The 27,772-nt window shown below is 46.0% G+C and overlaps 1 protein-coding gene across 1 annotated transcript in view; it reads right to left on the bottom strand.

The window, feature by feature from the left end:
- The window catches only part of CACNA1B (calcium voltage-gated channel subunit alpha1 B), an 856,833-nt gene that overhangs the window by 315,528 nt on the left and 513,533 nt on the right, over positions 1-27,772 (bottom strand). Inside the window, exons 8-9 of the mRNA XM_069241492.1 lie at positions 8,404-8,519; positions 2,023-2,079 (exon numbers count right to left, since the gene is read on the bottom strand). Of these exons, the coding sequence (XP_069097593.1) occupies positions 2,023-2,079; positions 8,404-8,519 (173 nt within the window). The remainder of the gene's footprint in view (positions 1-2,022; positions 2,080-8,403; positions 8,520-27,772) is intronic.

Below are 27,772 nucleotides of genomic sequence, written 5' to 3'. Positions count from 1 at the left end.
ATGAAAACAACTTCTTGCAAAAACCTTTTTTGCAGATTTACCACTAGCTTTCATCTATTGGCAAATAGGCAAGTTATTTCTCAGTCATGGTGTGGTATTACCACATGTGTGATAGAGGAATCCTGCTTAAACTGGATACGAACAAATCACTCTAACTTAGACAAATGTGAGTAGGGTGTGGTAGTTTATAGATCCCGCAAGTGTTACATTTTTAGGGTCATACTACATGCGGAATGAGTGATTTCAGCTTTTAGGAGGATGAGAGTACGGCAGAATGGACAGCCCATGTTCGGAAGCAGTGGTTTACGATAGGAAAGTAACAGAGAACATTATTTTGCAGGATGGTACCACGCTGGCTAGTACAGGGGCATCTTCAGGAGAGGACATTCCAGGAAGAAAGTTCGCAGTCCGATAATCAGAGGAATGAGGACCTGGCAGTTCTGATATAGAAGGTGGATATTTTTTTAGATTGCGGGATTGGAGGAGTGTTAGTCAAGAAGTTCATACATGATGTCCCATAGTGTGCACCCTCCCACACACAACTACACCCACACCCCTAATTATTATGGATTTTAGAGGTTTTGAAGTCCAGCGACATGGCACTCACAATTTTTTTTTTTTAAAAGAGGAAAAACTTTAGAGGCCCTTTGGGGCAGAGGGAAGCCATTCTTGTTGCCGCAAGGGCAGATGTCAAACTTGCACTATTTGGAAACCATCTCATGTGAGATCCTCCCACCCTGGCATGTACCACTGCCACATTTGCTAGCCCTTTATCCTCCTTGACACTCTAGGCCCCTACTTCCCAGCAAAGGGACTATTCCACGCCCCCGTCCCGTGCACTGTGCCAAGGCTCAAAAGCCTCACTCACCTCAACCCCAATGACCTTCACCTGACCCACTTCCCCTTAAAATGTCTCCTGTTCCAACAGTTTCCCATCCACAGGATGTTCCACTCTTTTGAGGCGCTGGCTAGGAAACCTCTCCAGAAATAATCTCGGTGAGGTGGGGAAATGTTGCCCCAATATGTCTAAGCAAACTTCTGAATTTTTGAACGTTTTACCGCCGCAAGCCCCTACTAAGCTTGTGAAAATGACCGGCTGTAATCTCTTGGGCCAACGTTGGAAAACATAAAAAAAGATAGGGACGGTGGTAACGTTAAACAACAGAGGTTTTTCTTACTGCCAGTAGGGCTTGCAGCGAGAAGTACGAGATACAGTGTGGCCAGTGATGGTTTTTTCTCGAGGGCGGGAGAGCGTCGACCCCCGGGCCCACTGCAAGTTAAGCAGGAAAAAATGGCATAGCAATTAAAAGATTTCATTGTCATTTTATTTTTTCCCCGCAGCGTGCACCAGCCCAGAAACATGCTGGCCGTGTCTCTGCTGCCGGCAACAGAGGACTGACTCTGCTTCCAGCAGCAGAGGACTGGAGCAGTGCCTGGCAGGGACGCTCCAAATCACGCATGTCATTTTGGCCAGCTGCTTTGCGCTGGCCAACGTGACCTGCGCACTTTGAAGCTTTCCACTCAGCTGTCTAAGACAGCTGGGTGGAGACCAGACACAGGCCTTCAGGGCCTGAAGGAGAGCCCAGCCAGGATGCTCCATCCAATCCAGGCGCTTCTTTCATGCTGGTTAACAGCATGATAGCAGCACCTGCATTAGTTAGGGGAGCTCTTCTGGCATCCGAGAGCAGAAGCACACAGAGGAGGACGTGCAGTCCGTGAGTAAGTGCCTTTTTAAAAAATGTGTAATATTTGTGTAATGCATGTGTCTAATGTTATGTATGTGTGTAGTGCATGTAAGTGTGTAGTGCATGTATGTGTAGTGCTTGTGTTATATTGTAATTTGGGCATTAGGGTGGAGGGGTGGTTTACGTTGGGGTTTTTGAGGGAGGGAGTGTTCATTTATTTATTTATTTATTTGCGAAGTGGTGGGGCGCTTCACTTGCCCCACCACATTAAAAAGGTACAAGCCGCCACTGGGTGTGGCCCATTCCTAATTTTTGCACTTCGGGGAGGCAGACTTACCATCCAGAGGAGACTTTTCTTCTGCGTTCTTGTCCTCTTCCGCCAACATCACTTCCTCTGAAAGAAGAAAAGAGAAACATTCCTTCCTTGGGTTCAGTGTTTTTCAGACTTTTCCCATCACCATTCCCCCGACCTTTACCACTACCTCAACCTCCACCATACCACGTCCTTCACACCCCATCGTACCTTCCTTAAATATTCTCTGCGTATTGTGATCCATATGATCTTATCTGCCATCCACCTTATACTTTGGAAAGGGAATTGTGATTGTATGTTTACTGAGCACTCACGATGCCTTGTGAGATCACTGGCTTTTAATAATAGTGATCTTCAGAAGGCCCCTCTATGTACTTTTCTCGCCCCTCAGTAACCTATCTCCATCTTTCTTTCGGCCCCCACTTCATTATTTCTTTTAGTGATTATAAGGAACCTCTCTGTTACCATTTTCCATGTATTGTCCAGGGAACAGGAACATTCCTTGTTTACCAATAACACTGTCTTAGAAGTCACGCGTGGTAGCCCACATGCATGGAAGACTGAGGAGCTCATGGCTATTGAATCCACACTCTCCTTATACTTGCAAGTCTACCTGTTACTAGGTCCAGCTTCTGGATCGCGAGCCTTTCTGAACATGAGCATCCAATTCTTTGTGATAGGACAGTGGTTCCCAACCTTTTGACTTCTGTGGACCCCCACTTTATCATTACTGGACTGAACCTTTGTTGGCATCTAGGGACCCCCCATTGAGTCATTACTGAAAGCTGGGGAACTAATCTGTTAATACTTTTTAATTTTCTAAGCAGTCGCTTACCCCCTGAGGAGGCTTTGCGGACCCCCAGGTGTCCCCGGACCACAGGTGGAGAACCGCTGTGATAGGAGATATACTTCTAAATAGCACTACTACTCTCCCCATTCCCCTTCCAGTTTCTACTAATTCTGGGCCTTATCTAGAGTTTGGCGCCTGGGATATTCCATCAAAATATGGTGGATATCCCGTGCATGTATTATAATGCCATAGGCTACAATCCAATTGAGATACAATGGCCTAAAATCCACTATGTTTGAGACCAAGGGAGTAGCCAGAAAAATAAGATACTACACACTTAAACCAAATACAAACATTCAAAAGTGAGTGTGGCAAGAATGTCCCACAAGCCTTCTGAGGCCGCGTCCCCAGAACAAATTCTGAAACATCCTTCTTGTCCCCAGCCCCACTTCAATCTTTTTCAAATCTCAGCCTCTCAATCCTTACTTCTGTCGTTGTTCTGTATCTTTCTGTCCTCCATCTTTCTTAGGCATCTATCTACCCTCTCATCCATCCAACAACCAACCCACCCTTTTTGTTTGCTTTTCTTCATTAAAACAACATCCATCCTTCTTTTTTCTTTTTCTTCCTTTCTCCACCCACCTAACCATACATTCATACTTCTGTACTTGCTGCTCTCCATCCATACATCCTTCCTTCTCTAAATCATTCCATCTATTAGTTTTCTCATCCATTCATCCTTCTCTACAAGCAACCACTTTTTTCTACATTCACCCACTTTGTTCAATCGATCCTCCAGCCTTCTCTCCACCCATCTACCTCCTCTGCCATTTCCTCATCCATCCTTCGCCATCCCTCCTTCTCTTCTTACCTCCAGGATCTCTTGTGCCATGTATTTTCCCAACCCACATTGTCTTCAAACTCTTTTCCTACAGGTGTACTTTTAAGCTTCATTTCCCAGACTTGCAGTCTCTGGTGAAAGTAAAACAAGCTTAACTAAAAGTCAAATGTTTCATGTTAATCAGAACTACTGAGTAGCACCTACCCCTATGCTCAAGCAGCTAACGTTTGGGGTTGATGACGCCCTTTTAGTGATGGAGTATCCTGTCCACCAAATTCTAAAAAAGGCACTCTGTCTCTCCATATCACTAAACTGTTAGCACAGGGGCCCTTCTTATGGGGCTAAGGTGTCCTCTATTTATGTAAAATTCTGTTCAGGTTCTAACCGAGTGAAAAACGAACTACAAATTACTGAGCAATGAGGGAAAAAGTCAGAACTGGTGGAAGATTTCCCACCTGACAAGGTGCAACATGAAGGGTTTTTTTCTGTACTCCTGCTTCAAGAAGACATTTACCTTGTTCCTTGGGCCCCAGGCATTAGGCATAAGGAGAAGAGGAGAAGCAGCTGCCTGGCACAATACTCAGTCAACGCTCGGAAATGGGTCGGAGAGTAGATTAAGTTTTTTTAAAACACATTTACTAAAGTTGCCAGAGCAGAAAATGAAGTTACGCTTCACTGCTTGGCCTGTTTGTTTTGGAGGCTATAGAGGGCAGCGCTACAGACTGGTCGGAAGGACTTGGCAGCCATTAGGATGCAGAAGACAGACTCTTCCATTTGATGGCTGGCTGTAAGATAATGTTGTCGAAGGGCTCCTGTCCTTGAGCGATAAGGCAAAGTGTCTTCAAACGAAGGATTTGGGATGGCGGGACATGTCCTTCCCTTGTTTCTATAATTCCCTTCACCCCCTTCATTTAGCGGATCATTTGTCTCAATCCATAGGATTTAGAAATAGCATACGTGCTAGGCCATAGGGTGGTGAAGATTTAAGAAGTTCAATGAATAAATCAACATTGGCACGTAATCAAAAGCAGCAGTCCTTTGTACCCTGATAATGCCAGAAGTCCTTAGCAGAAATGGACGATGCATTTCAAACCAGTCCTAGTAATGCTCCTGGAATTGTGCATTCGCAATTTTTGTGTGTTCTATAAAGTGTAGCCACCAGGAAATGCGTTACAAATTGCCCAGGGTCCGCGAAGCTGTAGAAGACAGCATAGTCATCACATCTTCCTAGGAGAGTAAACAGATAGGCGCCAGAGCAACTCTGACACCTGGTGAAAGGTGATGGTAAATGGCAGTGGTCTCGAGGGGAACGCGTAGGGCTGTATTCCTCTTTTCGGCCACAAGGGGTCACAGTTTCACGAATGGATACTGCACACTTCCAAAAGATCCCACTTTTGACCTGTGGAGCCCTGAAAAGCAACTTACAGGCACTGCTGCTAAAGAGGAAAAGGTCCTGAAACAGGCCATTTGTAACAGTCTCCAAGGATCTGAAACATTTTTACTTGGTACTCTTTACTATGTTTGCCTTTTTAAACATTGGAGGCCTCCATTTTTTAAAATAATGTTTAATATTCCAGCACGCGGAACCATCTCTCAAAAACAACTACATGATCTTCAAACATTTCAAACCTCTGAAATCTGTCTGGCTTCTAGGAGGGACACAGAGGATAGTTTAGTAACCATTCCCTACCTAACAGCCCCACTACCGCTCGTTAGTGATGGTCTATGTGCCTTTCACGAAGAGTGTGTGCGTGCCTTGCCCACCTGATAGCCCGGCTGTCTTTCCTGATCTTATAACATGGACATCGATCTCTTTGTGCATCTGATTGACTGTCTACCCTTCTCTATTTGATTGTTTAACAACCTTTAACCAGATACATATCTATGCACTTTCTCCATCTGAGTGTCAGAATGCTACTCTCTGCTCTGCTGTTAAGGTTCTGCATCATCCATTGTTTATGTGACTGCTGAGTCAGTGTGGGGGATAGCAAATGAATTCCCAAAATATGTTGTAAACCTAAAGCAACGAGCACCTTTCTAGTAACAGTCGTACTCGTCCTTTTCCTTTTTACTATTATTTTAACTTTTTTAATACAGCCAGAAAGCATGTTTGTATTTACTTACTGAAACTGGGAACATCGAAAAAGGGATTTTGACCAACTCTCCCTGCTAATGGTTGTGTTTTGTGACTGGATGGAAATTGCATTCAACTCAGAAATGCCTATTTACGTGTAGCCTGGCTCTGCAGTCATCTAAGTGTTCTATTTATGCTTCGATACCAATCAGCAATACTTCTCACATCTATTCAACAGGAAGCCTGTCCCCTATTGTGTTTGTAATTATAGGTCACACTAAAACTATTTGTTTAAAAAAAATAAACAATCGCCCTGATTACTGTTCCTTTAGATTCTTTCAATAGCTGTATGGATCAATGCAGAAGTAATTCAATTTACTTATTATCCAGCGAAAGAATACTCTTTGCATATCTGTGAGATAAATCATATTGCTTTCAGAGCTCTTGATTCAGCAACTTTCCATGCACACTAAGGTTTGTAGTACTTAAAGACCTTTAAGGCCCCTGCTCTCTGGAAACACACATACAAATTATATTAAGCATTTGCAAAGGCCATAGGTCTGTTGTGGCAAGGCAGCGTTTTTGTTTTGTAAACGTGTGCAATAGGCATTAAAAGTGTAAAAGCAATAAAAACTAAACATACCGCTGTATAAATGTGGCATGCTTATGACTGCAATAAATGTATATGATGACTTACTGACACAATACATTACAAAAAAAAAAAAATGAAAGCATAATTAAAAGCTGACATTGTTCTACCAAAGAAGGGAAGAAAAAAACACTACAAAATAAAATACTGACCTACTTGCCCTAGCATTGAAGTGAACTGTTTTTTAGGTGAGTTTGCACATGTTCACTATCTGGTTATCCACATGCACATCTATCTATCTATCTATCTATCTATCTATCTATCTATCTATCTATCTATCTATCTATCTATCTATCTATCTATCTATCTATCTATCTATCTATCTATCCCTCTATGCACTTGCACATCTATCTATCTATCTATCTATCTATCTATCTATCTATCTATCTATCTATCTATCTATCTATCTATCTATCTTCGTTGAAAAATCCTCAATTAAAGATCAGTTGAGGTTCAGCCAACACAGAACTAAATAAAACCTGAAATTTACCAGTTATGGGGTGCAAAACACAACGCACACCATAACCCAAGCCCCCATCATATTTTTCTATTTGTTGACAGCCATTTTCTTTTCTTACATGCCATCAGGTAGTGAATGTACTGGGCACAACGGGGATGTGAATGTGAGTTATGGTTTTGTGTTTGCTAAAGCATAGCTGACTTTTAATTGAATTTGTCCATGCATTTTCTTGTTTTTATGATGTACCACTTTCACCTGTTATTTACCCATTCTGTGCCTTGTGTGGCTTTTGGACAGACTCTAATGCCTACCCCTTCAGCCATGCACTACGATGGTTGGTTGCAGAGCCTTCTTGGCTTTACTTTGAGCTTAACATGATAGCTGCCAAATTGCAAGCAGTTTCAACAACCAGCCTCAAATTTATCAGTGTATGGTACTGCTATCTACCCAAGATATCTTGCCCCCTTTGACCGATCTGCTTAAACCTTGGCATAAGCTACAGAAAACTATATATGCTAAACTTCTGCCACAATTCGTGTGCATCCATCACACAATGCCAAATGCGTTAGCAGTGGAACTCTACTTTGACTCCCCACCCCCTTTGAAACCTGCCCCTTTTATGATTGAACTCCATGAAATTCAGAAAACAAAGGGTAGGATAAACATGGGAAGCCTCTGACAATTGTTATGGTGGACCATCAAATGGTGCCCCAGCTACTAGTGCATCAAAATGTTTTGACCCTCTCCTTTTACTTACTCCCCATTGGATCTGGAGTACCCGCAATAGGTGTAATTTGCCAACTACCTGTTCCATCAAACGGCACTAAAGTTATAAGCAAGTGATTTTTTTACTGCCTGCACCTTTGATGGATTGGCAGAAATCTTGACATACCAAAAGGAAACCAATCCTCTAAAGCTCCTGACAGTTTTTTTGTTGATTCATCACAAAATGCCAATGCAAATGACCACTTTTTGCCACCACCTCATTTTTAAAATGCCCCCTGCATGAACCTAAAAATACAAACACAAGAATAAATGTGCTAACTTTGTGTCAAATTTCAAACGCCAAGTGATAAGCAAATCAAGATATCACTAATTAATATTTTTTATACCAGACTAACAAAAAGTACATTTTTTGAGTAAAGTCCAACTTTTGTGCCAAGTTTGGTCGTTTTGGATGTAGGTGTGAGTGAAATCTCCAACGGGAACTAAAATGAAAAAACACACCTTTTTGGACCCCCCCCTTCCCTTTTTATCTTTTTTTCCCCTGCACAGACCTGTTCAAAATGTGGCATTCTAGCCCTTCATTGACTGAATGACTACCTAATAATAGATAGATAGATAGATAGATAGATAGATAGATAGATAGATAGATAGATAGATAGATAGATAGATAGATAGATAGATAGATAGATAGATAGTAAAAATTGGCAAGATGCTGTACTGAGGAAATTAGATATAATTGGCCAGTGGATGAATTTCATTTCCACCTGAGTGACAGTGGAATCTCATTCAGTGACTGTAAAAGAGAGTCAGGGAGTGCCTTAGTGAGGTAAGAACTGGTGCCATGTTGAAAGAAGGAGCTTCATACCAGCCTTGAAGATCCATTCCAAGTACCCATTGAGCTCTCGCTCGATCTGCTGCTGCCGGCGAAGCTTCAGGAAGGCACGTCGGTTCTCCACTCTCTCCCTCTCTTTGGCAAATTCCCTGTGGCATGAAAGAGACACATGGAAGTTAGCAATCAGAGGACCTTTTAATAAGGAAGGGGGCTGTGGCCAGTGCCACCTGAATGGAAGTGGACGGTGAGTTTGCAAACCGACCTGGATCTCTGTGTGGTGTTTTGGGGCGGTGGCTTGACCTATAACAAGTCAGTGGACAAACGGCCATGGAGGGCAGTGGAACAAGGTGTGACCCATACTCCAGAGTTAGTTAGGTGGATGGCAGTCAACATTAATGCCTCCGAAGGAGACACTGTTTTTACTAATCAGCATACTCCCAGCAGAAGTGCACGAGTCTAGAGTATCGGGAAGATTCCATGGTTCAGAGCGTAGTTTCAAGAAACTCCCACTGTCAAAATTCCCTGACACCTTTCAGTCATACAGGTCCCTCAACATTCAGAATTGTGGGAATATCAAACACCTAAAGACTGGTTCACCATCACCACAAACACACGCAAGCTCAATAAATGCTCACGCAAGAGGAAGTAGGGAGGAATGAGAGCGCTGAGAGGCGCTATCCAGCATTGGTCCAAGAGACCCCTTATGGATGTAAATGACTACCATTAAAATCACTACATGGAACTGCATTGTATATGAATATGCTGACAATCTAGCATGGGCCCTGCTCTCCTGGGCACTCCCATTGTAGAGCAACAATCACTCTGCACACAAAGCTCTCTTCAAAGACAACTGCCGGCCCACCCAATGAAGCCTACTTTTACCTTGCCTCATGTAAATGATGATTAACCGCATCCAAGGGTGCTAAACATGGTTTCAGCACTATGGTGCACTCCAGCTGGGCTTATGCTATGCAAGCATCCTACACACATACATAGAATGCAATATATGAAAATGTATGAAAATATACATACACCGTAACTAAGAAGTCATTTAAGATGCAGCCAGTGCACAATATAGTGATGAACTCTCTGTTGGCATGGAAACAAGAAATGGTAACCTGGCTCGATCAACACACTGTCCGAGATCTATGGGTTAGATCCACCAAAAACAGATTTAAAATCAAATAGATTTGACTTCACAAAGTTAAAGCTCTGCTTGCCCGCTGGAGGGATCACTCCCAGTCGAGGGTCAGCTTGCTTGCACCCAGTGCATGTGCACAGACAAGGGTTGGCAAAATCATTTGTCTGTAAAAATGGTCTGTGACAACTTCCTGTTTCAAACTAGGAAGCCACATCCCTGGAACTACACCAGAGCTGTAGAAGCCATTATGGCTTAAGAAAAGGGTGCAGCAATGAGGAAGACATTCATAAAATGGATTAAAGTGGTGGTGATGTCATTCCCAAAACAGGGGCTACAATAGACAATCCATAGAATGGCCTTCAGATAATGTGCAAACAATTTGTGCACCATGAATTCAAAAATGGAGAATGACCATAAGTAGAAGCAACCAGAGGCCATTCCTCTTACCCCTGTCAGCCTTAAGGATGTGTTTCCCCAAAACATTTTGGCTACTTCCATCCTATTTTTCTGAATTTGTTTTTCTTGGTCTTGCGACTCTGTGCACTTTCCCACTGCTAACTGTTGCTAACGTACTTGTGCTCAGTTCCTAAAACACGTTACAATTGGCTTACACCTTATAGTCATGTTTAATTTACTGATATGTTCCTGGTAAAGTAAAGTGGTAGACCATACACCCAGGGCTGGTAAACCAAATGCTAGCAGTAGGCCTGCAGCACTTATCGTGTCACCCATTTAAGTAGCCCTTTGAGGCATGTCCCAGACCTGCCTCTGCAGTCTGCATGCTGTTTTAAACTGCCAATTCGAATTGGCAAAATAAACTGCTTGCCAGGTCTGAAACTCCATTTTATCACATACAATTCATGTTGGAGGCAGCACATTCTGGTTGGCTGAGGCGGGGTGCTAGTCAGGCAAAACCTACCACTCATGTATAACCTGCCCTCACCCTTGGGTAGCATGGCACAGGGCATTCAGGCTTACCACAGGAACAATGTGTAAGGAATTAGCAAAGCACTACTACACAACAATTACACTGAGCGACACAAAAGAGACATCACGCAAGATGTATGTAAATTTGTATTCAACACACACATTAACACAACATGAACATCAAGTAAATCTGGGCATCAATCACATTTAGAAATATAACTAGTAGTACTAGGCCCAACTGTGTTAATATGACATTGACAGTATGTACAGAAGAGAAAAAAATAATACTTTCCCTCCCAGCACCTTCATGCAGTGCAACCACGTTGGCAGCACAAGACACACCTTAGCGATCACCCCCAATTCAGTATCAAACAGTTCTAGGATGCTAACCTGTTCCCAGCAATAGCAGCAATATGTACACACAGAGAATCTCAGCACTTTTAAAATAGCTCTGCGGCCTAGGCCGCACAGTTAATCTACAATATCAACCCTAATAGTAAACAACGTGCAAGGTGCCCATGCCATGCAGTATAGTAAATCCCAGGTAATCACTCCCACACACTCACTCCACGGTGCCATGGATATCAGGCAGGCTAGTATACATGCACTTGCACACACTTGCTTCCAGCACCCTAATGCGGTGCTCTGGCATTCGGCAGGTGAGTTGCCAGTGAGTTTGCATGCCCCTCTTGTCTTGGACCCAAACCATCCTCAACCGTCCAACCAATTCCGCCCCCCCCCCCCCAAGAGCTAGAGATGTAGTAACCTTTCTCAAGATACTAGGCCCCTCATGACCACCTGTGTGGGGGGGATGGGACATGCTGTTCTCTGTGGCATCCAGCCAAACCTGACACTCCAATACACAAATTGTTACCAATTCCGCACCTCCCAGAAACAGAGGTACCACGTCTGGGGCATGCTGACTTGGGCCGCTCCTAGAGTCCCAATTGCAGACAAAGAGTTATCAAATCCTTACCTCCCTGAAAGGTAGCACAACATCGGGTGCATGATGACTTGAGTTGCACCACACGATTCTGATCACCCACAAAGACTTACCAATTTCGGTGCCCTCCTGGTACGGACACAATGTCTGGTGCGTGATGACCTGAGTCGCACTAGACAGTTCCGATCGCACACGCAAAGTGACCTAGGCAGTACTTCCCTGGAGTGAGGCACAATTCTGGTGCGCAATGACTTGAGTTGCACCAGACAATTCCGCTTGCACTTGAAAAGTTATCAATGCAGCGCCTCCCTGGAATGAGGCACAACATCCAGAGAGGCAAGTTTAAAGGTACCGCACAAGGGAGAATGTGGCACTGCTCCAGGTATGCCCCTACCTCTGAGGGCTGCAACCAGTGACATGGACACCGCACACAATGAGCATGCAGTCGGGTGTCGAAGGAGAGAAATGCAGCATGCTCGACAAAAGCAGGCCATGTAGTGTCCCGCAACCAGTGAATGCGCTCCCTACGACCCAGACGCTTATGCGTGTCATGGCTCCACAATGAAGGGCCACACTCCTTGAATGCGGGCAGCACTCTGAAGGCTCTGCACCAGGAAAATCTGGTCTACAGGTGCAATTCTTAGTTCTACGCTCACACGGCTGCTACTCAGTGAAATCCAGCAGATGTCGTAGATGCATAGGAGGGCACCGCTTTCCAGATGACACCGGTAGAAGGTGTAGGTCCCTTGCAAGAGGCCGTTGATGTCCCAGAGACCCCCACAAAGAACAGGGGGCAGGCCAGCAAGCCCTTGGAGAGCACACTTCAGAGTGCCACACTGCAGCAAGCAGTTTGCCCAGGCCAGTCACGAAGCAGGAAGGATGCGATGTCCCTTCCCAGAGACAGTAAATACCCCTGTGCACAACAGATTCCATTGGCAGTGTGCATTACGCAGTTCAAGGTCTCTGTCCCGCGTTCCTGTAAGTGTATCTCTAAGTTGCTGAAGTGTGGTACCCCTAATTATACTGAAGTGTGCCTTTGAAGCTGTGTGTTTGAAGCGTTCTCCTTTGAACCACAGAGGTCTCCCCTAAATTTCAGTCCTGTCTGCCATGGGGCTGTGGAATGCAGATCTTAATCTTTAGTGGGCCATGATCTGCCTCTGAGTGGTTAAGTGTCCAAACCCCTCCCTCTAATCTATCCAGCCAGGACTTCAAATGGCAGAGGTCTCTCGTTCCAGTTGCCTTTGTTTTATAGTTGTCACTGGGGAATGCACAGATGTGTTTTCTTCCACCCTCCAGAGGAATGAAGCTTGAATTAAAAAGGCACACAAAAGAGTTTTAGAACATAGAAATGCCCACTTTCTAGAAGTGGCATTTCAAGGGTATTATTGACAAAGCCACCTTTACCACTGGAAAGGGTTTGTCATTGTGAATCAATTATAGTAAACATTATGAGGCTACTCCACTGCAATCCACTATTGCAACTAGGATTAATTGTAAAGCTTCCTCCACTATAACATATTGGCAAAGCAGATCTTAATGGCAGTGAAAACACACGAGTATTCTTCATTCCCTGGGCATATGTGCCCTGGCGCACAAACAACCCTGCAGGGGCAGACTGGACACAAGTTTTAAGGTTTTAGGAACACCACAAAGGAGCAAGTGCACCCTTACAGGCCTGCTATGACAGGTCCAGTATACATATGAAAACATCAATGTGCGAGTGTGCTCGTACTGTCAAGCTGTGCCAGGTTCAGTATATATATATATGAGAACACCAATGTGAAAAGGTGCACGCCTGGCAAGCACCACTTCCTAGCAGATGTAGGAAGGGCTTGCGCACTTTCGCATTGTACTTACAGCCACTCAAACAGAATCAGCAAAGCCTCCTAGAAAAAGCAAAAAGTTGAACATGTACCTTTAGGTTTTACATGTCCTAGTAGTAAAAGACTTATTACATTTATTAAGTGATAACCTTTGTTTGGGATCAGGTAGATATGTCATGTTTGTTGTCTAGGTAATTGTAATTTAAAATCTTCATTAATAGCAAAGTTGGATAGTATGTCACAATTCTGAAAAAACACACTTTTACAAAGTTGACATTTTATTTTCCTAACCATTTGGCACCTGCAGCCTGTTTCCTGGGTTGCATGACTAAGTGTAGTTGGCAGTAGGCCTTTGTGTATTCCTCCCAGACAGCCACACAGTAGAGCAACTGGGTGTCAACAGGATGGGCCATCCAAAGCAGGATGGTGGGGTGGAGCTGTGCACAGCCCTAAATGCACTTCAAAGACACTGCCTCAGCTCACACAGAAAGACCTTCCCACTAGCCTGTTGTGACTGCAGGCACACTGGGATCAGCACAGAGAGGTAAGAAATTCCAGACACTTCTTTGTGGTGGGGGGTTCCAGAAGTTTCTTCCACTCAAAGCTGGCATCAGGTGTAAAGAAATAACCCTCAGACCCACTTACTTCTGGACCATGCCTTTCTGAGGATTGCCTTGCTACCTGTGGCCTACTTTGCACTTCTGTGTATGTCAGAGGACTGCCCTGCTGCCCCAAGAGTACCAGCCTGCTGCCTGAAGCCTCAGTTTTGCCCTCAGAGGACTGCTCTGCTGCTTGAGACCTGCATTTCTGTTTGAACCCAGGATTCCAGAATTACTCTAAGGGCTAGTTGGCTGGCCTCCTGATCAGAGCATCAGAGATAGAAAAGGCTCCAACCATGTTGAATGAGCACCTGGATCTAGCCTAAGTGAGTCCTGATATTTCAAGTGGTACCCTTCTAGTTCTGGAGCCTCAGAAGTGGTGTTGAGGATGCCCAGATAGCCAAAATCCAAAACTTGGGACTCTGAAGATTTTCTGCCAAAAAAGCGTTCTGAAAAATGAGAGGAGACCAGAACCTAACTTCTCCCTCATTCGCCCAAGGTGCATCGCCAGGCAGCCTGACTTCACGGCACCTCCCACTACGTTCTTCACAGCAGCAAAACCTGTTCAGAAGCCCCTCGCACAAGGGGTATTCGGCCTTCTGGAGCCCTAGTTTGCTACATCCTGAAGCTTCATCTGGCTGGAGATTTTTGACTTCCAAAAAAGAGACTAAGCACAAATGAAGAAATCTTCACTGCAACTTTGTTCAGTGGCTTCCTGATGACAGCGCCTCCGCTCCAGACACAGAAGAGGAAACTTTTCTATTTATAAAGATACAAAAGGGAACTACCCTAAAGGACAACTTTCCTTGCATTTTAAAAACTGTATGCAGCAGTGAATGACACTGTGAGACTTATCGAGGTACAAAAAGTCACTGGAAACCTTTTCACACTTGTATAAGCTCAATGTAGCTTTGATTGCAAAGATATAAAAGTTAACATATTTTTATTGTTAACAGTAACCTTAGTAGCTCCACACAGTCTAAAAGAACTGCCAGATGCACCATTAGGGCAAACACAAAAACCAAGCCAATTTATTAGTGTGTTCTGAAGGCAGATAGTCAGTTTTAAGCATGATTGTGCGGATACTTTAATTTGTGTTTTTTTGTTGTTGCAGAGAAAAGGGACCGAGATGGAGCCAAATGACTTGGCTTCAATCTGTGGATCCAAGGCACCTGAGTTGTTACCCTGGATTCTTCGTCCTAACACACTATGTGATCCTAGACAGATTACTTCCTCTTCCTATGCCTTTGTACCCACCCATACTAAAATTATGAGTGCTCAGAAACTGATTAGATGTCAGAATTAAGCACCATCCAGATTACAGGACATGTATGTGTCTCACACTTTTCACGTTTGGTTGCTGCTCTTCAGCTTGTGGTGTAACAGGATCCCACAATCAAAGCTGAAACTTCATAAGGCTAAAGACGAGAGGATCTTGGGAACTCTTGCTGGCAAAAAAAGTTAAGGCATTTGCAAATTTGGAAAAGTCACATAAAGCAAACTACTGTCACATGCATGAAAGATTTGGGCTCTTATCAGTCAATCAAGTTGCTTAATTTTCCCCAAGACAATGTACGATTGGGATTAGGGGAATAACATCATCAGAAGTGAGCCGCGCTTCAGAGTGCCAGAAAAAGCAGGCTGAGGGTCTCTCAAGTGAGCTTGGGGAGGCGGACGAAGCGCAGGCTCACGAAGCAATAAGACATCTTGAACGAGCTGGCACAAGTGTGTCTCAAGATGGAGGTGCAGCGGCGGGGGGAGTGAACAGCACACCCCCGAGGAGCATGCAGCTGAGACAAGGACCGGCAAGAAGCAAGCGTCAAAATGAGGGACACTTGAGCAGATGTTCAGAGTTGTTAAGTGGTCAAAAAACTACAGAAAAGAAACGAAATGACAGAGAACAGCCTAGCTCAGAGGATATTTATATGCAAGGGAAGTGGGACCAAATCGTTCCACGCGGATGCAGAGACTGTTATCCTCAGCAGAGTTTTAATAGCGTGCATGAGGAAATGCTCGTGGGAGTGTCACATGGAGCTAGCTCAACGCAAGGACAAATGGTCCCCAAGCGAGTCAGGAAAGAAAAATCTGGAAAGGGATATAGACAAAATGAAAATCACACACAGAAGGCAGGGAAAGAGATGGGTGATAAGTGAAGTTGGACGTGGGAAAAGCTAAAGGCAAGTATGGTCAAAGCCAAGTGGAATCCTTGTACAACGACCATAGTAAGATGGAATTCACGTATGATGGCCAAACCAGGTGGACCCTAGTGTAATGGCCTTGGTCAAGCAGACACCTTGCATGAAGGTCGTAGTCAAGTTGAATCCTTGTATGTTGGTTATAGTCAAGCACAATCCAATTCCAATGGCCATTGTCAAGTAGAATCCTTTGTGGCCAAGACTAAGTGGTATCCTTGTATGAATGGGATTCTTCAGTGGCAGCCTGCTCTCAAGTGGAATCCTTATATGATGGCTGTAGGCAAGTGCCATCCGTTTACGACAGCTGTGGTCACATGAAATCTTTATTTCACATTCAGTCTAGTGGAATCCTTGTATGATGACTGTCTTCAAGCAGAAGAGTTGTAGGACGGGCAGTAGTCAAAATGAACTCTTGTACAATGGCCATAAACAAGTGGAATATTTCTGTGATGGATGTAGTGAGGTGGAATCATTTTATGACGGGCTTGTCAAGAGAAATCCATGTATGATGGCTTTGGTCGAGTGGAATCCTTGTATGAAATCTTTCACACTTTTAATCTTGGATTAAGAAGTGTTATTCCAGTCGATGTGCTGGCACAATATCTCGCTCTCGCTTTGAAGGGGAAGGAAGTACATGTTAGTCTATGCACAGAGTCTTGGATACCATGTGAGCTTCTATGCTAATTTAACAGCCTTGATTCCCTCAGTTGGAAGAGGAAAGGTTTGAGCACACAGAGGGTATTGGATGTGGTGAAAGGTGATATTTTTAGGTGTATATATAAATATATATATATATATATATATATATATATATATATATATATATATATATATATATATATATATTACACCTGCAAGTTTAAATGTAGGTAGGGCTGCATAATAGTGCGTCCTATTTGAGTGGCACCTGGGAATGCCGTTGAGACACTTAGCTTTGCAAAGAGCGGTCCGGTCCAATCTGCAGCCCCGTCTTTCTTACACTTATCCCTGATGTTCACTTAATTACCAGGTGGACACCAAGAACCTAGTGTTATTCTCGTTACACATGGAGCTCAATGGGTAGCTCAGCAGGGCAGGACACGATTTCCCCCAGTTCTCGAACCCTCCTCGGAATGGGCAAGAAGAACGAGTTACTTACCTTCGGTAACGACTTTTCTGGTGGATACATTAGTTACCTGTGAATTCCTCACCTAATGAATACTCCCATGGTGCCAGCATTCGACGGAAATCTTCTTCCTAGTCTCTGCACGTCGACGAGGACGTCACTCTAGCCCACCCGACGCCGTCTGACGTCATACAGGCAATAAGAGGTCCTCGACGACGTGCCAACGTCAGTACCAACATTTTTTACGTGCATGAGAACAACAACCCAATGCAATGAAAGAGCAAGGCAATATCCCATAACATTGTAAAATACACAACATTGCAATAAAATGGTTCTAGATTTAATATAACTCTCTTTTTTTTTTTTTTTTTTTTTAAACAACAAATATATGTAAATCATGTATATACCCCAAAATATATACATATATATATATATACATATAAATATATACAAGTGTCCATATATACATCATCTATTGCAATCCTGAAGACCAAGAGTAGCGCACTCAAGGATTACTTGGTAAGACCAGAAAGGCAACGGGGAGGCGGGTGGTACCGTGAGGAATCCACAGGTAGCTAATGTATCCACCAGAAAAGTCGTTACCGAAGGTAAGTAACTCGTTCTTCTGATGGATACAACTACCTGTGGATTCCTCACCTAATGAATAGAGTCTCAAAGCAGTACCACTCCCGGTGGTGGGTGCCGAAATGGTCAAACCAAGAAATCCTGCAGCACTGACCGTGCAAAATGGCCGTCCCTTCTGACCTCAGAGTCCAAACAGTAATGTTTCGCAAAAGTGTGAAGGGACGACCAAGTTGCGGCCTTGCAGATGTCGACCACAGGAACACCTCTGGCCAAGGCCGAAGTGGCTGACTTAGCTCTGGTGGAATGAGCTCTAATGCCATCAGGAGGATCCTTCTTTGCCAAAGAGTAACAGATTTTAATGCAAAGAACAACCCACCTGGAGAGTGTTCTCTTGTGGACTGCCTTTCCTCTCCTCTTGCCCACGTATCCGATGAACAGCTGATCCTCCAGCCTGAAATCCTTTGTTCTATCAATGAAGAAGCTTAACGCCCTCTTTGGGTCCAAGCGATGTAGTCTCTCTTCCTCCTTTGAAGGATGAGGCGGAGGATAGAACGTGGACAAAGTAATTGTCTGGGCCAAATGGAAGGGTGAAACAACCTTCGGAAGGAAAGCAGCCTTGGACCTCAACACCACCTTATCCCCATAAAAAGTTGTATAAGGGGGTTTTACCGATAAGGCTTGCAACTCTCCTTGCAGATGTTATAGCCACCAGGAAGACTGTTTCAATGACCAAATACCTTAAGCAGCAAGAATGCATAGGCTCAAAAGGGGACCCCATAAGGAAAGTGAGGACCAAGGACAAATCCCATTGAGGCATAACGAATGGTTTTGGCGGATATTTATTTAGAAGACCTTTCAAGAATCTGAGAACAATAGGGGATTTAAATAACGATGGTTGATCTGGAAGACAAATGAAGGCTGACAAAGCCGACAAATAACCCTTAATGGTAGCCACTGCACAACCCTTCAGCGCTAGAGACAGAGCAAAAGACAAGACATCCGACAGATGAGCATGTAAGGGATCAATCTGTCTCTCCCCACACCACGTAACAAATTTAGACCACCTATTAGCGTAGATAGATTTAGTGGAGTGTCGCCTGGCCGCTAATATAACATCCACTACATCAGGCGGGAGAGAGAAGGAACTCAGGTTGCCCCGTTCAATCTCCAGGCATGTAGGTGTAGACTCTGGAGGTTGGGGTGTAAAACCTGCCCCTGCGACTGCGAGAGGAGGTCTGCCCTGAGAGGGAGACGGAGCGGAGGGCACAGCGAGAGTTGGAGAAGGTCGGAGTACCACAACCTCCTTGGTCAATCCGGAGCTATTAAGATGACTTGGGCCCGGTCTTGGCGAATCTTCCTCAACACTCGAGGAATCAAGGGTATGGGGGGAAACGCGTAAAGCAACTGGTCGCACCAGGTTATCAGAAACGCGTCCCCCAATGCTCCCTGCACCGGATACTGGAGGCTGCAGAATAACGGACAATGCGCGTTCTCCCGAGTGGAAAACAGATCTATCCGAGGAAACCCCCACATCTGGAAGATTAAACGAACTTGATCTGGATGGAGACGCCACTCGTGGTCGGCCGAGAATTGGCGACTGAGACTGTCCGCAGGTACATTCAAGACCCCGGCCAAATGATTTGCTACCAAGCAAATCTGATGGTCCTTTGCCCAGGACCATAGTCGAAGAGCTTATCTGCAGAGAAGGTACGACCCTACTCCTCCCTGTTTGTTTATGTACCACATCGTGGTAGTATTGTCCGTCAGGCCCTGTACCGACTGACCACGAAGGGAAGGGAGGAAGGCCTTGAGAGCCAGACGTACAGCCCGTAACTCTAACAGATTGATATGAAACATCTGTTCCTCTGGAGACCAAAGTCCTTTGATCTCCAGATCCCCCAGATGAGCTCCCCAACCTAGAGTGGAAGCATCCGTTATGACCGTTGCCACTGGTGGCGACTGCGCGAACGGCTTTCCTTGCGAAAGATTGTTGCTCGCAATCCACCACTTCAAGTCCACAGCAGCATCTCTGGAGATCTTGACCGCACCTTCTAGATCTCCCTTGTGTTGAGACCACTGCCTTTGGAGGCACCACTGAAGATCCCTCATGTGCCAGCGAGCATGCGTGACAAACAGTATGCAGGAGGCAAACAGACCGAGCAGACGAAGGACCTTGAGGACTGGAACTACCGCTCCATTTCGAAACATTGGAACCAATTCCTGAATATCTTGAACCCGCTGAGGCGGAGGAAAGGCTCGATTCAATGTTGTATCCAGTACTGCCCCTATGAACAGGAGGCGCTGAGAGGGCTCCAGGTGAGATTTGGGCACGTTCACCGAAAAGCCCAGGTCAAACAACAACTGGGTTGTTGACTGCAGATGATACGACACAAGCTCCGGGGACTTGGCTTTGATCAACCAGTCGTCCAAGTAAGGGAACACTGCTATCCCCTTCCTTCTGAGCTCTGCCGCAACCACTGACATCACCTTCGTGAAGACTCGAGGTGCTGAAGTAAGACCAAACGGGAGGACCGCAAACTGATAGTGCTGCGACCCTACCACAAACCGGAGATACTTCCTGTGCGACTTGAGTATCGGGATATGAAAATAAGCATCCTGCAAGTCGACAGACACCATCCAATCTTCTTTGTTCAACGCCAAAAGCACCTGTGCTAGGGTCAGCATCTTGAACTTTTCCTGATTGAGGAACCAATTCAAGATCCTCAGATCCAGGATCGGTCTCAACCGACCATCTTTCTTGGGAATCAGGAAGTACCTTGAGTAACAACCTTGACCCCTTTCCTGCTCTGGAACCAACTCCACCGCGCCCTTTGAAAGGAGGACTTGAACCTCCTGTTCTAGCAACAGGAGGTGTTCTTCTGAACAATAAGATGGGCGGGCGGGAGGGGGGGGCGGAAACTCGCGAAAGGGAAGGGTGTAGCCTTTCTCCACAATACTGATAACCCAAGTGTCCGTTGTAATAGTCTCCCACTTGTGGAGAAAAGGCTGTAATCTTCCCCCTACAGGAGAGGAGTGAGTGGGAAATGGTGGAAGCCTAAGGCTGCTTTCCCTGCTGCACCCCTCCAGAGGACGAGGAAGAGGCAGAGTGCTGTTGAGAGGCTCCTCTGGTGCGGGCCCTACCTCTCCCTCTAAATGATCTATAGGGGTGAGAAGAGGCGGCTTGCTGGAACCTCCCCCGAAAGGAAGAGGAGGAAGAGCCACGCCCAAATCCACAAAACCTCCTGAAAAACCTGGAAGAGGCAGAGGAAGAAGGAGCTTGCAGCCCTAACGATTTGGCTGTGGCCCTGCTCTCTTTAAATCGCTCCAAGGCCGAATCTGCCTTTGCTCCAAACAGTTTGTCCCCATCAAACGGGAGGTCTAATAGGGTCGACTGTACATCCGCAGAAAACCCTGAATTACGGAGCCAGGCCTGTCTCCTTGCCACCACAGCCGTGCCCATCGCCCTAGCCACCGAGTCGGTCGTGTCCAGTCCAGACTGGATAATCTGGGTTGCGGCAGCCTGGGCGTCTGATACAACATCCAAGAGTCCCTGGGGAAGCTCCGTAAAAGAAGATGAAATATCATCCATAAGAGCATGGACATATCTCCCCAGAATGCAAGTTGCGTTGGTGGCCTTCAACGCCAAACTGCAAGAAGAAAATATTTTCTTGGATTGCGCATCCAGTTTTTTGGAGTCCCTGTCTCCTGGCACCGTCGGGAAGGATCCAGGCGCTGATTTTGATGAACAGGAGGCTTGCACCACCAAGCTCTCCGGCGTAGGGTGTCTTGAAAGAAAGCCAGGGTCAGATGGTGCAGCCCGATATCTCCTGGCCACAGCCCTATGAACTGCTGAGGAAGATACAGGCTTCTTCCACACCTCCAACACCGGATCAAGCAAAGCCTCATTAAACGGCAAGAGAGGCTCCACTGCAGCAGAGGCCGGATGCAGCACCTCCGTCAATAAATTCTGCTTCCCCTCTGCCACCGGCAAAGGCAGGTCCAGAAAGTTAGCCGCCTTCCTCACCACCGCGTGAAAGGTAGCAGCCTCCTCCGTATACTCCCCTGGAGATGAAAGGTCCCACTCAGGGGAAGTATCCAGCCCACTGGCCGTATCCAGACCATGCAGTCCATCACCAGAGTCCTCAACCTCTCCTTCTTCCAGGACTCGCTGGTACTCCTGCTCTTCCAACAGACGGAGAGCACGCCTCCTTGAATGTAGTCTCTGCTCAATCCGCGGAGTCGACATGGCCTCTGCCGAAGTCGAAGATCGGCGCCGATCTCCAGAAGCATCCGACGCTGCATCCGGCGCCGCAGGCAGCTTCGGCGCCGATGAAGGAGCAGGACAAAGAGATCTTGGAGCCGATGGACCCACCGGAGTCACAGGACGAAATCCCGACGTCGACGGGATGGAAACATCCGGAGCCAATCCCTCTGAAGCCACCGGAGCGGCCACTGGCGCCGACACCGGCGCCGAGCCCACATTCCCAAAAGGGAGAAAGGGCATAAAGGGTGCCGGCCGAAGAGGCGCAGGATCACCCAATGAAAAGGCCAAAGGCCCCGAAGGACCAGCAGGAGCACCTCCTGGAGCCATCTGCTGAAAGATGGTATACATCGCATTCAGAAATGCGGTACTATCGGCTCCAGGGGCTGGAAAAGCCGGATACTGAGGTGCCTGGATCGAAGGCGACCCCAACGCCGGCCTCGACGTCCGCGACGCCGGAGACATCACAAGAGGCTGCATCACCTCAACCACAGACGCTTGTCCAGGCGAAGTCGGTGACGCCGGAGAGGGCAACGGCGTCGATGGATGCGGCGTGACCGTCGGACTGACCTCCCAAGTCCTCCGACGCCGAGCCGAAGGCGACCTCGAACGAGTCTCCTTGCTTGAATGACGCCGTGAATCTCTACGGCGCCGGGAGTCTCGATGACGCCGATGAGACCTTGGCGAGGAAGACTTCTTGTGATGTTTTTCCTTTCTCTTCGACTTCGCCAGGAATAGTTTAGCCTCACGTTCCTTGAGGGCCTTCGGATTCATGTGCTGACATGAATCGCAAGTCACAATGTCGTGATCGGAGCTCAAGCACCAGAGACAGTCGGAGTGAGGATCTGTAACGGACATCTTGCCCCCACACTCTCGACAGGGCTTGAAACCCGACTTTCTCTGAGACACTGTTACTGCAGAGAAGAACTATGCAGCAGAAAACACACTGTAACCACTAAAGTAACAGTAGCTCCCTCGAAGATAACCATTTCGAATGCACGGAAAAAAGGGAACTGACGTCGGCACGTCGTCGAGGACCTCTTATTGCCTGTATGACGTCAGACGGCGTCGCGTGGGCTAGAGTGACGTCCTCGTCGACGTGCAGAGACTAGGAAGAAGATTTCAGTCGAATGCTGGCGCCATGGGAGTATTCATTAGGTGAGGAATCCACAGGTAGTTGTATCCATCAGAAGCACATGGCTATGGAGGTGAGCTCTAGCATGCTACAAGAGACTGCCAGTGGTAACCCTTGCAAGAAGGGAAATATGGAAATGAAAACGAGGAATTAGAATCAACCTTCATTGACTTCTGATAGATACAAACCATTTGATAGAAGAGCCTCTCTTCCTCTGTGACTGGTTGTTATTTCTGGCAGTCATCTTGGGGAGACGAGCACAAGGATATTCTTGGAGCCAGTGGCACTCTCTCGATCTTGGTGCACCAAGGGCTCTGTTCAAATGGGAGTCTGTACTCACATGCTTTCTGCAAGCCTAGAGAATTCATGAAGGAAGCCAGTGGAAAATAGGAGCATTCTTGGACGGACGTAGGCAGGCTACCACTGCACTTCTTCTGACTGCAAACCTGGAAAGATTCTGGCCTGCATCCAGTGCAGATCACTCAGCCCCTATGAGCACTTTTTGATTTTCCTCAGTTTTTCCAGGGAGGACCCTTATGAAATCCTGTCCCTGCTTCCAAGGTGCACCGCAGGACTGGATTTGCTCCGTCCTTATAGGGAAAGTACATGAAGGGAGCACAAATATAGGTTGTATGTAAGCTGTCCAGGCAATTATGAGTAAACGTCCCACCACCATCTACCCTTCAAACATTTCTTCTCTGAAACACATTTATACATGACTGAATCAGCTATTACCACGCTCACACTGGCCCTACGGCGTTTCCCAACTGCATTTCACAATGGGGTGGCGAAGAATCTCCTATTATTCACCCAGTGACTCTATGGATAGAGCAAAGCCCAATACAACTGGTTCACTATAAAGGCAGACTATGGACAGCCTATGGGGTCCAGGGTAGGTGCCAGTGGTCACTTTAAAGGTTTGCCTACCTCACCCCAGAATAAGGGTGCTCAACATCTAGGCCGCTTTAGCTTGACCAATCTAGGAACGATATAAGGCTGCTACTATTCCATTTGGTGCTAGCACAGTCCTGGGCTTTAGTAGAGGACTACATCGGGTTAACCTGCCCACCCACAAGATTCCTATTGCTTCAAAGCGTTAAGCAGCATTATGCAGACTCTACCCTTTAAAGGTCCGTCCAGGAATGTAACAGCTTTTTTTCCCGGTAGCAATGGAATTTCAGGTCTGTTTGGCTCCAAATCCAGGCACATTTAATTCTAAATGGAAAAATCTCCTGCAATCTGGAGGCTGCAGGCTCTTTGAAATCCGTGCAAATGAATAATTCACATCCCTGGAGCACCCGCCCCCTCCTGATCCAGGCTCCAATCCGCACAGGAGCTGTAAAGGTAAGGGATTGTAGGTCAGAGCCACTGCTGAGACTAACCAGAGCCTCCTCAGCTGGAGATCTCTTATCACAGCTGCTGCCTGTGGACACAGCCGGCTCACAGTCTGCGGCCTGCAGAGTAGCTCCGTGTGTGCCCTGCCAAGCAGGAACAAAGGCCGTCCCATGGACTGAGGCACCGTTCACCAACCCCTGCTGTGCAGAGAATCAAAGACTTCACAGAAAAGAGAAATCACACACCGACCACAAGGGCAGGGAATGCATCCCAGGACGGAAACACTACACTTGTATGGGTCAGCAGAGCCAGATTGGCCATTGTGTCACTGGCATTTTCCTAGTGGGCTGGAGGCTTAGAGGCTGCTTCCAAAGTACTATGGGCTTCCATGACCCAAATGTGGCCCAACTGCAGTCGTGGCCCCCTGTGGTGTGATTTGACCACTGTTTGAACATTGGTTTTGATTTGGTACTGTGCAGTGCTTGAAATGGAAAAATAAAAGTGAGGTACTCTGAACCAGAGTACCTTTTTTGTTTCTGAGAAGTGCCGGTACTCTCCAATTAAAGTATTATGTTTTTCTTGAGAAGTGCAGGTACTCTTCCTGTCCAAATATAAAAGTGCTGGTACTCAGTACCGGACAGTACCGGCCCATTTAAAGCACTGGTCCTGTGGACTTTGAGTAAGGTGTAGCTCTAAGCTCACCGAAGACACCAGGGGTGGCTCCTTCGCTATGGCAAAGGAGCGTCACCCCATTGGCTGGGCCAAAAGCAGAAAAATAAAACGATAGTTTACTATTGTTTTATTTTTCTGCTTATGGCACAGCCAGCATTGCAGGGAGGGGTGTGGCTAGGCCACGGAAGGTGGGAGAGTGCACCTAAGTGTGCATGTGTGTTTGGACGGCCTTGGGGGAAGAGGGGAGAGTGCACCTAAGTGTGCATTTGTGTTTGGCCAGCCATCTGAGGCCTGCCAAACACACATGCGCACTTAAGTTTCTCCTGCCTGGCTGTGTTTAACAGCCGTGCTGGAAAATCTGCACAGAACCCAGGGCTGTGTCTGACCAAACTTGGCGCTGCTTTCATGCTATGCTTAGCATGAAAGCAGCACCAGAATTGTCGGGGAGCCTGTGCTGGTGTCCCAGCATTGAATGTTGGGACACCAAAAGAAGAGCGACGAGTGAGGCGGCAGGGACAGAGGCACGGTAAGTGCATTTTGTTGTTGTTTTTTTTACCTCATCTCTGTTCCTAGAGCTCAGTCCGTCCACTGACGATTGTCTCAAGGAGGTTTCCAAGTGGCATTATAACCTGAGAGAGTGAGCAGTGTAGGAGTTTTGAAACTCCTCGATAAGTTCTAAACCTGACAAAACAAGATGCAAGACTGAGCATGTTATGTTCAGAGGGGGCTCCTCCGTAATAGTGGAGGAGCGTCACCCCCCTGCTCGGTCAGCCACTGACGAATAAAATGATAATGATATTATTTTATTATCATCTTATTTGTCACTGTCTGACTCAGCCATGCAAGTCTAGGGTGTGACCGGGCCATAGGGACGAGGAGTGGTGGGCTCGTCGGCTGGGGTGACTCACTTATGGTTTCTCCAATGGGAATCAGTGGGTTTGATGCACAAAAGCATTTATGAGAATCCTTCAGGAATACTCTTTTACACACTCTTAGAGAACTGTGTGAGTAAATCCTGAAATGTCCTATTAGCAAAAGTGCAAAGAGGGCACGCTCCTTCCTAATTGCACTAATTATATATGAATATTCACCAAATACTCCCAGTTTGGATATTTTGGGGCCAATTCATAAAGGTCTATAATAGTAGATAAAAGAGTACAACAGGAGTACTACTTTACATACTCCAAACTGCCTTGTGAATGGCCGCATTATGTGTACGTTCTTTGATTGAAGACTTCTTTCTCCATAGAAGGTCATCTGCACACTTTCAGACCTGCAATACCTGGAATTACAAAATCTTCAGCTCTCATTGCCAAACATCCAGTTATTCACTTTTAGCAAAGTGGTGTTGTGCACACCAGTAGTACAGCAATTTGCTTCCCCTATACCCAGTGACCGCAGTGCCTTAACAAAGGGCTTCGTGGTACTGTGAAGTTTCTCAGCTAGGATGTATGTCCAGGATCCTGTTTCTTCCTCCTTTCAACTTTACTTCAAGGAGTTGAGCACTTCAGTAAAAGCTGCTTCTCTAAAGGTCTTCAGGTGCTGTAGCATGATGCTGGAGACGGGGAGCATATCACTCCATCACTTTGAGGGGATAAGGGAGTTGTTGTCCATAGCCCTTGGACACAGTCTTTAAAACAGAAGCTCCTCCATGCGTAATCAAATAACTCCAGGATACCACAGTTTTGAAATGGCACAGCTTGTCATTGGAAATCTCTTGAGTAATTTAACTAAGGGGGTGTGTGGTACTTGCTTGTGATAAGGTATCCGCATAACTGGTCAATCCTATTTGGCAGGGAGGAGGCTCTTTGGACCAGGAAGAGTGTCCGCCATGTTCTCATTTTTACATGGCTGATTGTATTGTACTCAAACTGCATTGTTCCCTTCCTGGGTTGTCAGCGCACCAATCAACCACAGGAAGAAGAGAAGCACCCCCCTTTCAAGGGCAGGAAGGGATCAGTTCAAATCTTGCGCTGAAAGCCAGCCATTAGTACACACAGTGCTGGATACAAAAGTGCTGCCTTAAAGAAATGCACCCCATATTTGCTGTTAAGAAACATATTTTTAATTTATTAATTTTTAGTCATTGGTTACACTTGCTTATCTAGGTTCAAAAAGGAACCAAAGTTAAACATCAAAAGGCAATTTTTGTGAACAACCATATCTGAATAAAATATAATATAACAAAGTAACATCACAGAATATAGCATAGGTTAACATAACAACATAATATAACTCCTTGCTAACACGTTTTAAACTGGGAGCTGGGATTACAAAGTGTCACGTGTCTCCAAGCCACTGCGGCACTGCCACACATTCAAGTTTAGAATGATGGAAGCCCTAGCAACATGCTTTCCATGCAAGGACAATATCGAAATGATTGTTCAGCTTGAAAAAAGAACACTAGGATTTAAATGTGGGTACTTTACCCTATGAAGGATGCTTTTGTGCACGTGCTTTGCTCATGGTGGTGTCACACTTAAGCAGGAGACAGGGCCATGTCTATTACAGCTTTGCAGTGAAATGGCCTGAAGCCAAACAGGCCGGAAATCAGTAGATTTCCTGTCTGTTTGACTTAAATAGTCATACATACATACACACATACAAGTTATATTGCTTTTGTGCTCCAGTGGCAAGTGACAACGGTCAGTGACAGGGACATCCGAAGTTTAAACTTCACC

This window comes from Pleurodeles waltl, chromosome 6, assembly GCF_031143425.1.
Source record: "Pleurodeles waltl isolate 20211129_DDA chromosome 6, aPleWal1.hap1.20221129, whole genome shotgun sequence".
In the NCBI taxonomy this organism is placed as follows: Eukaryota; Metazoa; Chordata; class Amphibia; order Caudata; family Salamandridae; genus Pleurodeles; species Pleurodeles waltl.
The sequence above is the reverse complement of the archived record's forward strand: the minus strand, read 5'-3'. Positions and strand labels throughout refer to the sequence as shown.